Source organism: Oreochromis niloticus, linkage group LG15 (assembly GCF_001858045.2).
Source record: "Oreochromis niloticus isolate F11D_XX linkage group LG15, O_niloticus_UMD_NMBU, whole genome shotgun sequence".
In the NCBI taxonomy this organism is placed as follows: Eukaryota; Metazoa; Chordata; class Actinopteri; order Cichliformes; family Cichlidae; genus Oreochromis; species Oreochromis niloticus.
The window spans coordinates 11,658,113-11,670,769 of NC_031980.2; the positions used below are offsets into that span (position 1 = coordinate 11,658,113).

The window sequence follows — 12,657 nt, forward strand, 5'->3', positions numbered from 1 at the left end:
ACATATACACAAATGGCAAGGAAAAACAGGAAGTGATCTCACCGCGCTGCACCCTCCCCCTCCCTTGCCTGTCGCTGTCGTTCTCCACCAATCCCTTGGGCAGATTACTTATAACAAAAGGGAGCTGAAGGAGAGAGGGAGGGCGTCTGGAGGAAGAGTGACAGAAACGGTGTCAAATTACAACTACGTTAATGTGCCAGCAGGCCAGCCCATCTCTGCTGTTCCTCCTCCACCCCTTTATTCACCCTCTGTCCCACAGATGGTCACTGCACTGATAATCAGGTCATGTGACTAAAGGGGCCAGTGGAGTTGCAACTCTCCGCTGAGCTTAGAGATCTAACTTAGACATAAAAATGCTGGCATGCCAGGCCGCTCTGCTGCGACAAAAGTGATTGCAAGGGTGAGAAAATATCTGCAAATATCTGCAACACCTGGGTTAATATTTTCCAGGTAGTCAAACACTGGAGTAAGATATAAATCTGCCTGAACCGTGCAGCAGAAATTAAAATGTAATAAAATAAAAACGTTGCCTGCGGGGAGACACGATCTGTTTCTCTGCAGGTCTTTGCATCTGCACCCCCCCACCTTCGCAATCTCCTTCTCGGCATGGGAGATCAAACATACTCAGCAAAGTGAAACTGCAGCAGAGGCTCAAATCGCTCAGGTGAAAACCATCTAACTCTGGCATCTGTCTATGCAGATTATATTTACATGCACCATCAGATAAAACGAGGAATGTGCGTGAGTTGGGCTTGTAAAAGCACCACACAACATTTTCTCTGGATTGCTGTTTGGGAAAATGCATGCTTTGATCATGTTAAGAGGGAGATTAAATCAGATGTTTTTAAATTGGGATTTAGGGGGAATGATGGAACGGGGTATTAATTGACCATTTATTTTTAACCAGGGTGCCTTGATGGCTCACAGCAAGGAAGTTTTGGGTTTGAATGTGCAGACTGACTTGCATCCTGTGCTGGGAACTCTGGCTAACACCCACAGTCCAAAAACATGCATGTTAGGTTTGGTCTAAATTGACTGTAGGTGTTTATGTGAGCATTACTGACTCCCTGGCCTGTCTGTTTGGTTTAGCTGAGGGAATTGCCTGGGTGGAGCGTGCAGAAGGAAGCACATGTGCATGCTGTGAATTCCCTAGACTACACACCCGTGTGCCATTCTCACACAGGTGTAATAAGACATCAGACAAGCATTTGTCCTGAAGAGCTGGAAGATTAAAGAACAATTCATGTCCGGTCTAACCACTTTGACATTTGTGTTCTCACACTAGATTTACTCAACAATTTCAGGGCTCTATAGAAGCAGCTTTTGCTTATGCTGAATGATGCAATGAAATTATTGAATTATAGTTTGAGTCATTTTAGTCAGGCTTGACTAAGGCTAATTTAAGATATATGATACATTCACTGGTGCCACAACTTCTGCTTTTTGCCTCTGTGCATTGAAACATAGGACAGGAAACATAATGACTCAAGTTCTCTGTTTCTTTCACTTAACTCTTTGATGTTAAAAATACTGACCTCAATAGAAATGTCTGAATGTCTGAGGCATCAACTCATTTTTTTAAGAGTCACACTCAGTTTGGTTTACGGCAGAAGACTAAAATGTTGTTCTAGGAGCAAATCTTGTGGGGAGGACCACTGAAACCATTGTACAGAAGTTTAACCACACAATCCCCGAGAAATATATAAATATTAAAAAGCCAAAATTTCTATTCTGCTTTACATTTTCCAAAGCCATCCGGATGGGAATCTTTGCAGGGCCAATTCTGGCCTTATTTTTAACAACCTTGGATTAGACAATCATAAAGCAGCATTTTATTGATAATGTTGATGATTTGGGGGTTACATGTTTATCACCTACATACTGCTGTTCTAATAAACTGAACAGATAAATGACAGAAAGTAAGGAGACCCTCATACCTCGTGGTGGTGTATCTGAGCCTGAAGTTCCTGTATATTATTAGTGGAAACGGGCCGGTCCTGAATGATCCGATGAGCTTCTTCAATTAATCTCTGGAGGTTCTTCACTTCCTGTTCATACTGCTCATACTGCACCACGGCCTCCTGTCAGGGCGTTAAGGTAAAATGAGATGAATGAAATTGTATTTACAATATAGATCCCTGAGGGAAATTATATTTTCCCTTCCCACTCCACACAGGGAGTCAAGTTCTAAACTTTTACGTTGACTCTCATATCCATATGCAGTAACTGGTACTGAGCATGCTCATTATATTGTTGGTAAGCTCTTATTAGACAGAATAATCTGTATTTTTTTCATTTGCTGATATTGAAATAATGCAGGTGTGTGAAAGCTAACTTCCCACAATTAGAATATTGCGATTACAAAGATAGATGTGAATGTAAATGGTAAATGGACTGGTTCTCATATAGCGTTTTTCTACTCTATCTGTGCACTCAAAGCGCTTTACACAACTTGCCTCATTCACCCATTCACACATGCACTTTTTTCTATGCTTTTTGTAGTTATGTGCATTCTATCTATCTAGCAACTTGGGGTTAGTATCTTTCCCGTGGATATTTGGACTGGATCAGCCAGGGATTGAACCACCAACCTTCGGATTAGTAGATGACCTAATCAGAAGGTCTGTGTATCAAAATATTTTAGACAGCCTGTCACAAATTTGACCTTGAGCCAGAACAATGTGCCCACATGGTAGATGAACTGTTTCAGTTCTTGTTAAACATGATGTATTTGGTTCAAATGGATTGACTGATTTATTGGCTGAAAGTCACTTGCTTCTTCCTCAGGGCTAATCTTCACTACAGTTGGCCTCTGATGGGGGCTTAAAGAAAACACAGACATTCCTGAGAAGGCTTGTTGAAACACTACAGAGCACAGGTTTCAGAGCATCCACTCTTCCAAGCAATAACTCTTCTCAGCAGCTGAAATTTCAGTGCTACATTTAAGCGATAAAATACTAACAAAAACAATGCAATTGAAAAAATATATAATTTTGATAGTAGGATTCTTATCACAAAGGCTGGTAATGTACTGTTTCTTGTCTCTGTCACTATGACTTTATATCTAACAGCTCATCAACAGCCTTCATAATACTCGGTCTGCCTTTTACCTGCAGGATGTTGCACTGCTGGATTGTGGTGTGTTGCAGTTGGCTGGCTTCTTGCTGCAGAGTCTGAGCTGTGCGGCAGATAGGCAGACTGGCCACTACCTCCTCTGGCAGCCGGAGGGCGCTCTGACACTGCTGAACAGCAGCTACTTGCTGCTTAAAGCCCTCCATTTCCACCAGCAGACGCTTATTGAAAAGCAAAGAGGTTGATAATAAGACGGGAGTTAGAAATGCTAGATGTATATCAGTGCACGCTAATTTAAATAACATTTGCAGACTGATTGGACACAAGCTGTTTGCCAGTATTATGTTTGTGTTTACCTGTCTCTGTGTCAACTGCTCTCTGAGGCTGAGCTTGTTAAGCTCAGGGGAAGCAAGTGTGGCCTGTATCTGATCTACAGCAGCATGGAGGCTCTTGACCTCCGCTTCCAGACGCAACATGTCCTGAGGAGAGATACAGACATAACAAATCAAGGGAAAGTATATATGGGAACAGATACAAGATAGAATGTAGCTTCTGTACACAGCAGTAATCAAACCCACATGAAAACAGATTTTTAAAAGTATCATAGCTCCTTTGTGGATATCTGATGCTGCAAACGTTTTTTTTTCCTCAGTGCAGTTTGAAGGATGAAGATAGCGGTGCATCTCGCTTTAAAATGTATTCATTTGCAAATTCTAACTGACCTTAATGTGCATCATTGGAAGGAAACTAAATTACAAGTCGCTACAAATTAAACTCGTGCTCTGCAATCTAGACCCAGAAAAAAAAAATCTAACTCACAAGAGGAGTTGTAAACAGATTTCCAATGCACAGTGTTATTAGCAACAATCAGCAACAGACTGTCGTCTGGGAAGCAGCTGCATGGCAATCAGATTAGCGTAACAGATTACTGCTGCACACGCTAAATGAAACAGTGCCTTCCATTATGATGGAGTAATCTGTCGTGAATGACCATAAGGGGGCACTGTTGAGTTGTGGCTAAATTATAATTGACTCAATTTGAAGGGATGTGCACATGCTCTTATGCAACAGAGTGTGTGGAATTATAAAATGGAAATAGCCACATTTATTTGGCAGCAATGGAGATGATGTGAACACAGTAAGACTGAGGCAGGGGGCTACTGCATAACTCCTGTAATGCTTTCTTAAAAGTGTCATGTACCTTAGCTGCATCCTGCAGACTCTGGAGGCGAGTCTTGGCAGTTTGCTGCAGCTCTTCTGCGCGTCTGCTGAGGTGTTTCACCCGCTGGTTCCACCCCTCTGTCTGCAACACATCCGCCAGCTGCACCTCCCTCTCCCCCATGGCCTCCAAGTCACCATGGAGACCTCGACACTCACGCAGTAAGGCCTGCCACCAAATGAACGCAAATTATAAGTCAAGGAGAGGAGTCTTCTCGGGTGTGCAGTTATACTAATTAAGGCAGGCCGACATAGTGTAGAGCATGACGTTTCACTGGAATTTTAAAAACTCGGTGCATCTAATTAGCTTCAACTTTGTGGGGTATCCGCAGCTCCAGGATTAATATTTTGGAGGAAGAATAAACATGGAATTTAATAGAACCCATTCATCTGACACAACAGCAGCTTTAGGACAACTTATAGCTATTCACAATCCCTGCTGGCAGTGCCATTAAAGCTCACCTGGTGTGCTCGTATTTGCTCCTGCAGCTGGGACGCAGAGCTCCAAATGATATTACCGGTGACCAGAGCCTCAGCTTTCTTTGTCCAGCTCAAAATGAATGCCTTCATGCCCTGATATTCCTCCACCTGTCTTTCTGCCTGCTCAACAGAAGACCACAAATTCAGAGCAAATAATAAAAAAAAACTACATTTAATATAATAATATTTAAGAGAATTATATGAAACAAATCATCTGGATGGCACACTGAACTGACTGTCCACCCCACCTTCTTCAGTCTGTTGGCTCTATCCTGGACCTGCTGCGAGGTGTGGTGCTGCACCTCTGTCAATTTGGCCACAGCATCACCCAGCTGCTTACACAGGAGAGGGTTCTGCTCCCCAAACTCCTGCACGGCCACTCCCAACTCTGCCAGAGAGCAACCGCAGGATTCACACTCCTCAGAAAGAGCCTGGAGAGGGGAGGAGAGGAGGGGGTGAAAAAAACGGAGGAGAAAGGAGGTCAAAGGAGGGCAAAGATTAAAGAAAGGGAGTTCATGAGTGAGGTAAAACTAGATTGTAGACTAAATCAGCTTTAAAAGCGTATAAATGACAAGCTGTGGTTTTATGGCTTTCCTGGCGAGAAGCAGTGATTAATTACTAAATCAGAGGCATGTGGGATGTGCGCAAACTGCTCCTTTAAATGAATTTTAACTCCAAAGTTTTTTTTTCTACAAATGAGTGAGGGAAGAAACATGCTGGGGAGACAAGAAGAAGAACAGGAGGCAAGGGGCTCAAACTCCCATCTGGAATACTCCTCTCAAAAGTGGGTCACTGTTGAAGCCAGAACTCAATTCACTCATTAACCTCAACATCTGCAAAATGAATAGCCAGTTTAACAGGGGTTAATTGCTTGCTAATTAGTCAATCTGTCTGTTTGATTACTTTGGTGTCTTCTTTGGCCTCCTCCAGGTCGGCACCCTTGTCTTCCAATTTTAGAGCAATGGTCTTCAGCTTTGCCTCGATGTCCTGCAGTCTGGAGCTGAAGTCCTCTTTCACATCTCTGGTCTGCTGCACCTCCCTTTCCCTTGCCTGCACCTGAAGTGGATATCAGAAACACACACAATGCTTGTTTAACACCCCTTTTTGGATTTTTGTTAGTGGCAGAGAAGTTATAGATAGACAATGTGTGAAGAAAGAGTTGCAGACAACATCCAATACAGAACCTTTGTGGTTGTGTAATAGAGCCTTAACAATTAGACCACATAATACCTTACCATAATACACAGTTAAAAAAAAATAGGTCAAATACTAACGTAAACCTCTTGACAAGACTAAATGAATGTTAAACAAATCAGTGTCATATTTCATTGATAATATTCATACATGCATCATTATTACAGTCAAATAATACAATAAGTAAAATGAGCTTACCTGATCCTCAGCAGATCCGAGAGCCAGCGCCACCTCAGCTAGTTGCATGCTGAGTTCAGAGGGCAGGCCAGCTTGGAGGTCCTGGTACTTGGATTGCTGCAGCTCTGTCATCCGCTCCACACTCTGACGTCTGCTGATCACCTCACCGTGTGCCGTCTACAAGGCAAAGTGTATGACATGAATGTAACATACGAGAAGCTGCACTTGATGAAATATACATGGTTATAATCGAGCTGAATGATTAACAATTAATCAACAATTAAACTCCCTTTATGGCTTGGTCTTGTTTAACTTAACTAACTCATTTAAGTGTATAAATCTTTGTCAGGGAGTTAAACTAACTGCATGGAGACAAAGACCCTTTTTTAGCAGTGATCCACCAACAGCAACATTTCATTATTGGTGATTTCACTTTAGAAATTGTTTGGGTCTTTTTTTAAATTTGTAATTATTACATGAATGACTACAAATCCCTTTTTATCATTTTTCCATTAATCTATCTATTTTTCACCACTTATCTGGCTGTTGGTCACAAGGTAGCAGACTAAGCTCTTCCAGCTCCCCCGCAGTACACCAAGGCATCCTCAAGCCAGCCGAGAGGAATAACCTTTCTAACGTGCCATGGGTCTGCCTTGAGGCCTCCTTCTAGTAGGATATGCCCAGGAGGAATCCTAATCAGATGTCTGAACCACCTCAACAGGCTCCTTTCAATGTGGAGAGTAGTGACTGTACTGTGAGCCCCTCCCAAATGACCATTGTTCTTACTCTATCTCTAAGGAAGAGCCCAGAGACCCTTCAGAGGACATTCATTTTTTACCACTTCCATGTACTCTTTGTTTTGATGACTACTAACAGCTTGCTGCCATAGGTGAAGGTAGGAACATAGATAAACAAGTAAATCCATAGCTTTACTCTCACACTCACACATTCAAATATAATCACATCTGTTAATTATGTTAATACATTATATTTGTGTCTAAACAAGCAAGAAAAACCACCACTGAAGTCAGACTATGTTTGCTTTGTGTGTAAGTGCCTTACCTCTAGCTCTTGCAGCAGTGAATCCAGGTCTGCAGTGGGACTCAGCAATAAACCCCGGGTGTCTTGGATCCAGCCTTTGACTAAGCCTAGCTCTTTCTCAACCTCCTCTCTCTCCCTCAACTCCTGATGCACCTGAGCCCTGCTAGCCCGCACCTGCAACACAAGGCTGACAAGACAAGAAAGAAAAAGATCAAAATAAACAAACACATTTCGGTCTGAATGGGATATTTATTACATTTACTATAAACAAATTTAAGTGGTAAAAAGCAGAAACTCTTTTTAAAAATGAAGATAAACTGAAAAGTAGCCCCATTATCCTTGTACTAGGATGCTGTAAAACAACTTAAATATCCACCTACCTAAGTTGAACAGTTATAGCAATAATCATTATGATTATAAAGTGGTTGTCAGCAGCCCCAGCAGCAGTCCTCTCACCTGTCATACTGCTCCTGCATGCTCTGGATCTCCTGTGAGCACGGCGTCTCCTTGTGTCCGTTCTCAGTGCTTTTCTCCATCACTTCCACCTTGTCATCCTCTCCCCTGAGACTGCAACTTTGTTGCCCCAGCAGAGCCAGTATGGACTGCTCCCTCTCCACTTCCAGACTGAAGGAGTCGTGGTACTCCAGGAGACTCTGAAGCGCCGCCCTGGTGGCTGCTTTCTCAACCGTGCTGTCTGGGACACGACCGTGGAGGTCTTTGGACACCGATCGTACCTTCTCCATCTGGGGGACAGATGTTTATGTACAGAATTATTCTCCACATTCAGCTTCATGATGGGCATGTAGAGCTTGTGGGTTTAAAAAAGGGGCTGGGAGACATAATTACTTAAATTTTTGTCTGTTTTCACTTGGGATTGCTGGCAGTCTACTTTATATGCGACAAGACTTTGTGATAGTCAAAGGAATCAGTGGACGAAGAGGATGACATCATGCCCAGTTGAACAAAGGGGCCACAGAAAAACAGTGGACAGCAGGAATGTGCCACATATGAGGAAGTGACAGTTACTTACAATATGACTTCATTTCCTTTTTTAGGAAGAGTGTCTTGTGGGTATTTATGGGAACAGAGAGTGTTCAAACACAAATTAGGTCGAAAGGCGGGAAAACACTCCATGACACAGTGTTTTGGCAGGAGGAAACAACTGGCCTGAAGCCTGGAGTTACATCACTGCACACCAACTGGTGTTCAGCGGTTACTGTGTTTGACCCGAATTTGCAGACACATTTTTGCAGAAGTAAGATTAGTAAGTAAAGTCATATTTTATTTACAAAGCACCTTTATAAATAAAATAAAACACTAAAACATCAAAACAAAAAGGGAAATAGTGGGTGGACTACAGCATTCTTAAAATAAACAGGGACTTAACTGGACGCCAGTGAAGGGTTGATTATACAGACCACTCAGGGACAGACTGAAGACTTGTGACGTACTCGGGTCTGACTTTTGCTTTAGCCATAGCTAATGCTTGTCTTACCTGAACCTTTATCCAAGCCTAAAATGTCCCATATTCTCTGCAAGTTTCTGGACCGTCAGAGTGGGACTCTGGTGATTCAACATAAAAGCCACACAATAACAGAAATAACCTAACCGATCAAGCTGAGGCAGATCAGCCTCTTCTGTGTTCGGCAAAGTAAAACAAGTGTTTTTATCAATATAGTCTGGTGGCTTTGACAGCAGAATAAAACAACTTCAGTCTCCTCTTAGCAAAGGCCGTCACATATCAAGTAAAGGAAAGAAGTAATAAAATATACACAGCCTACTCTGAAAATAATATTTTATGTGATCTAGTTAGTTTCCTTGCTACTCCTGTCTGCTTCACCAACCTGGTACAAACTATCATCTGCTAAAGCTAATAAACCGACCGTGCACAAGGTTCTGATACAGCCACACTTTAAAAGAGTCTGAGTTGCGTGCTTAAATAGGACTTTCACGTTCACCTAAAAGAAACCGAGCAGTCAGAGAGTAGAATGTGTTGCATTTTTTAGCTATATGTCTATGATGACTGATCATCCAGTTTTCAGTGGCTTATAAAACTAGAAGGCGGTCTAGTTGTGGAGAGTGCTAGAAAAATTACTGTGACAAGCAAATTTATACTTTTTACATCTTCAAGCTAATAAAAACACATTTTTATGATTTGGGACCTTAAAGTAAACCTTTTCCCTAAAGGTTTACTTCAGTGTTTTACAATGTGGGGACCTGCTCTTTATTCCCCAGAAAGCAGGTCATTATGTGAGGACCACCACACCACAAACGTCTGAGGCAAACATGCACAAAAACCCACTGGTACACTGTCTCTTACTTTCTCATTGAAGTTCCTCCACTCTCTTGCGGTGTCCTCCAGTGCCCTCTCCTGGGCTCGGGCCACACTGCGGAGACGGGTCCACCGTTGCCATAGCGACGATACAACGTGACTGGTGATAGCTTTGCTGGATTCAGAGATTAATTGCTCCAGCTCTGCTGCTCTTTCTTTCAAAGCATTCAGAGGCATTTCCAGCAGGTCAACATGCGCCACCAGCGACTAGAACCAAAAGGTTATAAGAGATACGACGCAAAGCTGTTTAATAAATATGTTCTCCTCAAACATATCATGCAAAACTAAAAGTTACAACCCCTGGGAAAGGCTAGACCAGTTCTGTAATTTCTAACACAGAATCTCTTTTTCTCTGACACAGTGACCCACCTTGTATCTTTGACACTTGTCTTCTGCTTGGTGGGCGCTTACAGCTTTAGCTGTTGTGAACATGGCCATCCTGCTCTCTGAATCATTCATTTGCTCAACCACGGTCTCTTTCTCACGTTGGAAGGAGCTCCACAGAGCTGCACATCTAAGAAACATTCAGATTGAACATCAATGATGGGTGACATAATAGAGCAACTATGCACAACATCATTTTAGGTATATGGAATAAATATGAACTGTATATGTATACTTGATATAGTACACACCTCTCCAACACTTCTCTGTAAGTATCCACTTGCTGTTTGACTTCGGTGCTTCTTAGCTGCATTGCGTTTACTTTTTCTCTAAGCCCACTCATCACTCCTGCCTCCAGAAAATCCACCAGCAAGGGATCCAAAGTCCTGAACTCCTCTAAACCAGCTTTGAAGTTTTTTTCCTGAGCTAAAATTTCTTCCAGATCCTGTGCACAGTCTGGTTGATTTTCAAGCTCCACCCCTGTGGTGGCCCTCTGAAGTAAAGCCGCAGCGGAGTCTAGCCATTTCTGCATGGACTGCAGAGATAAGTGGTGCCTCTGGACCAAGGAAAGCGCTTGATCCACAGCCAGCTAGAATATGCAAAAGGTGATTTAATTAACTTCTTCTTTTTCTCCTACAAGATTTTATCTATGTAAATGAGTTGATAGAGAAGTGCACTGTTTAAACATTAAAGCACATTTTTGCTGTTAATGTGTTAAAATCTCCTGTTTTTAAACTTACCAGTAGTCTTTTTTTTTTTTATAGAGGAAGATGCTAAGGATATATTTGAAATGTTTTAACCTCCCCAAGTTGATTAATATTAACAGTGAGGCTGACATGAGACTGAAAGTAACATTTAGAATTTTAAACCATGAATGATGGCTCAGGAATACTGTGGACAATGACTGAGGCAGTCATTTCCAGATGTATATCAATTACATTTAGTGCAACGTCACAATACTATCAGGAAATAGCTATAAGGTGAATAAAATCAATCAACAATCATAATTACATACTTGTTTTGCACAAATTCGTTGTTGGACTTCATCTCCCAGCCTTCCCAGCTCCTGCAGTTTCTCTTCTACATGGGAAGGAACGGTTGCTTTCCTGCTTTCGTACTTTTGCTTTTCTCGTGCACCCAAGACATCAACGACCCTCAGTCTACTTTTCACTTCTTCCTCCTTGATTTTCAGTTTCCGCACTTCCTCGTGCATCCTCTCAATTTTGACCTCTGAAAAGGTCAAAGGATCCTTCATTTTGTCCTTAATAGTCCTCAACCACTCGAACACTTTCTCAACTGCTCTTGTGAAGTCTTCATTTTTTGCGACTGTCGTTTCGCTTTCTTCAACGAAACGCTTAGCGTCACATCGTAAAGACTGCAGCGACTGGAGCTGCAGACTAGTTTCCTGAAAGGCAGCAGCATCAGTCGTAAGACAAAGGTTTTCCATCTGTTGTTTGCATTCTTCAGCCTGAGAGTTCACTCCATCCAGATTTTCAAGCAGTGAATAAAGACTTGAGATTTTATCTATGGCACTTACTTCTTTGTCTGATTTCAATTTCACCAGCTCCTCTTTAGCAGACTTTAACTCTGAGTCTGACTTGGAAAAAACTACTTTGTGTTTAGATAGTATTTCCAAGCAGTCATGTAAGTGTTTGATCTTCTGATCAATTCTCCTTTTCAGTGTGTTGTGGAGACTCACAAGCTGCTGTGTCTCCTCAGCTCTGTAGTGCTGACCTTTACTGAGGAAACCCTCATTTTTCCCGTGCAGTTCTCTAACAGCAGGGCTAATATGGACTAAACTTTCATTTATATTTCTGTATTCATTAACTAAACTAACAACTTCCTCCTCTTCAATACTGATAGTCTGCTTCTCCAGATTGTCAAACTGCTCCTGAAGCTCCTCCAGTGCATTACGAGTAATATCAAAGAAAGTGCAGAACTCTTTCCGTTCTAGGATAATCTGTTGGACCCTGTCTTTCTTCTCTTTGGCTAGAGCTAGGATGGCATTGTACTGCTGTGGCAGGGCATTGAGCCGCTCATCCAGGTAGCAATGGTCGATCTCATTCAGAGTAGGGAGGATCTCCTGGCCTATTCTTTGGACAATAAGAAGGAGGTTCTCATACTCGGAAGCTTGTTCTAGGACATTTTGATAATTGGAAAGCTGTGACTGCAAATCAGAGCTATCATCAGCAGTGCTTAAATTGATTTCCGGAAATGTTATGTCATCTGCTTGTCTCAGCCACTGACAAGTCTTGTCTAGGTCAACCTGGAAGTACTTCCTGGAGGTCAAGGCTTTCTCTAAGGCTGCAAGACGCTGGGTAGTCCTCTGGAGAGCAGTTTCAAAAGCAGACTGTAGCTCCTCAAGTCTTGCCAGCGTTTCTGCTCTCTCTTTGTCAGTGGCATCTCTCTCTAAATCGCGGCCTTGTACCCAGAGAGATGCCAGCTCCCTCTGATAAGCTCGTAAGCTGCTCTGGACACCTCGACATCCAGCAACCTGCTTGGCCAGGTCCTCAGGAAGAAGTGCTATGTGGTCATCTATCAAGGCCTTCCTCTCCTGTTGCTGTATCCAAGACAATGCTCTCCCCAGGCCTTGAAGGAACTGTGTCCTCTCTGTGAAGGCCTGAGAGGAAGACAGAAACATCACAACTTATTTACAAATGGACTTTGGCAGGATAAGCAGAATTTATTTCTTGGACTACCTGGTTTTTCTTTGGGGTTTTTTTTCTTTCACCAAACTAATAGCTTAGGATAAAATTAGC

At 42.4% G+C, this 12,657-nt stretch overlaps 1 protein-coding gene across 1 annotated transcript in view; it reads right to left on the reverse strand.

The window, feature by feature from the left end:
• syne1a (spectrin repeat containing, nuclear envelope 1a) overlaps positions 1-12,657 on the reverse strand; it is a 119,959-nt gene that overhangs the window by 34,938 nt on the left and 72,364 nt on the right. The window contains 14 exon segments of the mRNA XM_025898569.1: positions 1,938-2,081; positions 3,111-3,293; positions 3,429-3,551; positions 4,274-4,459; positions 4,753-4,890; positions 5,019-5,201; positions 5,674-5,826; positions 6,163-6,318; positions 7,204-7,369; positions 7,639-7,925; positions 9,503-9,721; positions 9,884-10,028; positions 10,150-10,487; positions 10,914-12,518. Of these exon segments, the coding sequence (XP_025754354.1) occupies positions 1,938-2,081; positions 3,111-3,293; positions 3,429-3,551; positions 4,274-4,459; positions 4,753-4,890; positions 5,019-5,201; positions 5,674-5,826; positions 6,163-6,318; positions 7,204-7,369; positions 7,639-7,925; positions 9,503-9,721; positions 9,884-10,028; positions 10,150-10,487; positions 10,914-12,518 (4,026 nt within the window).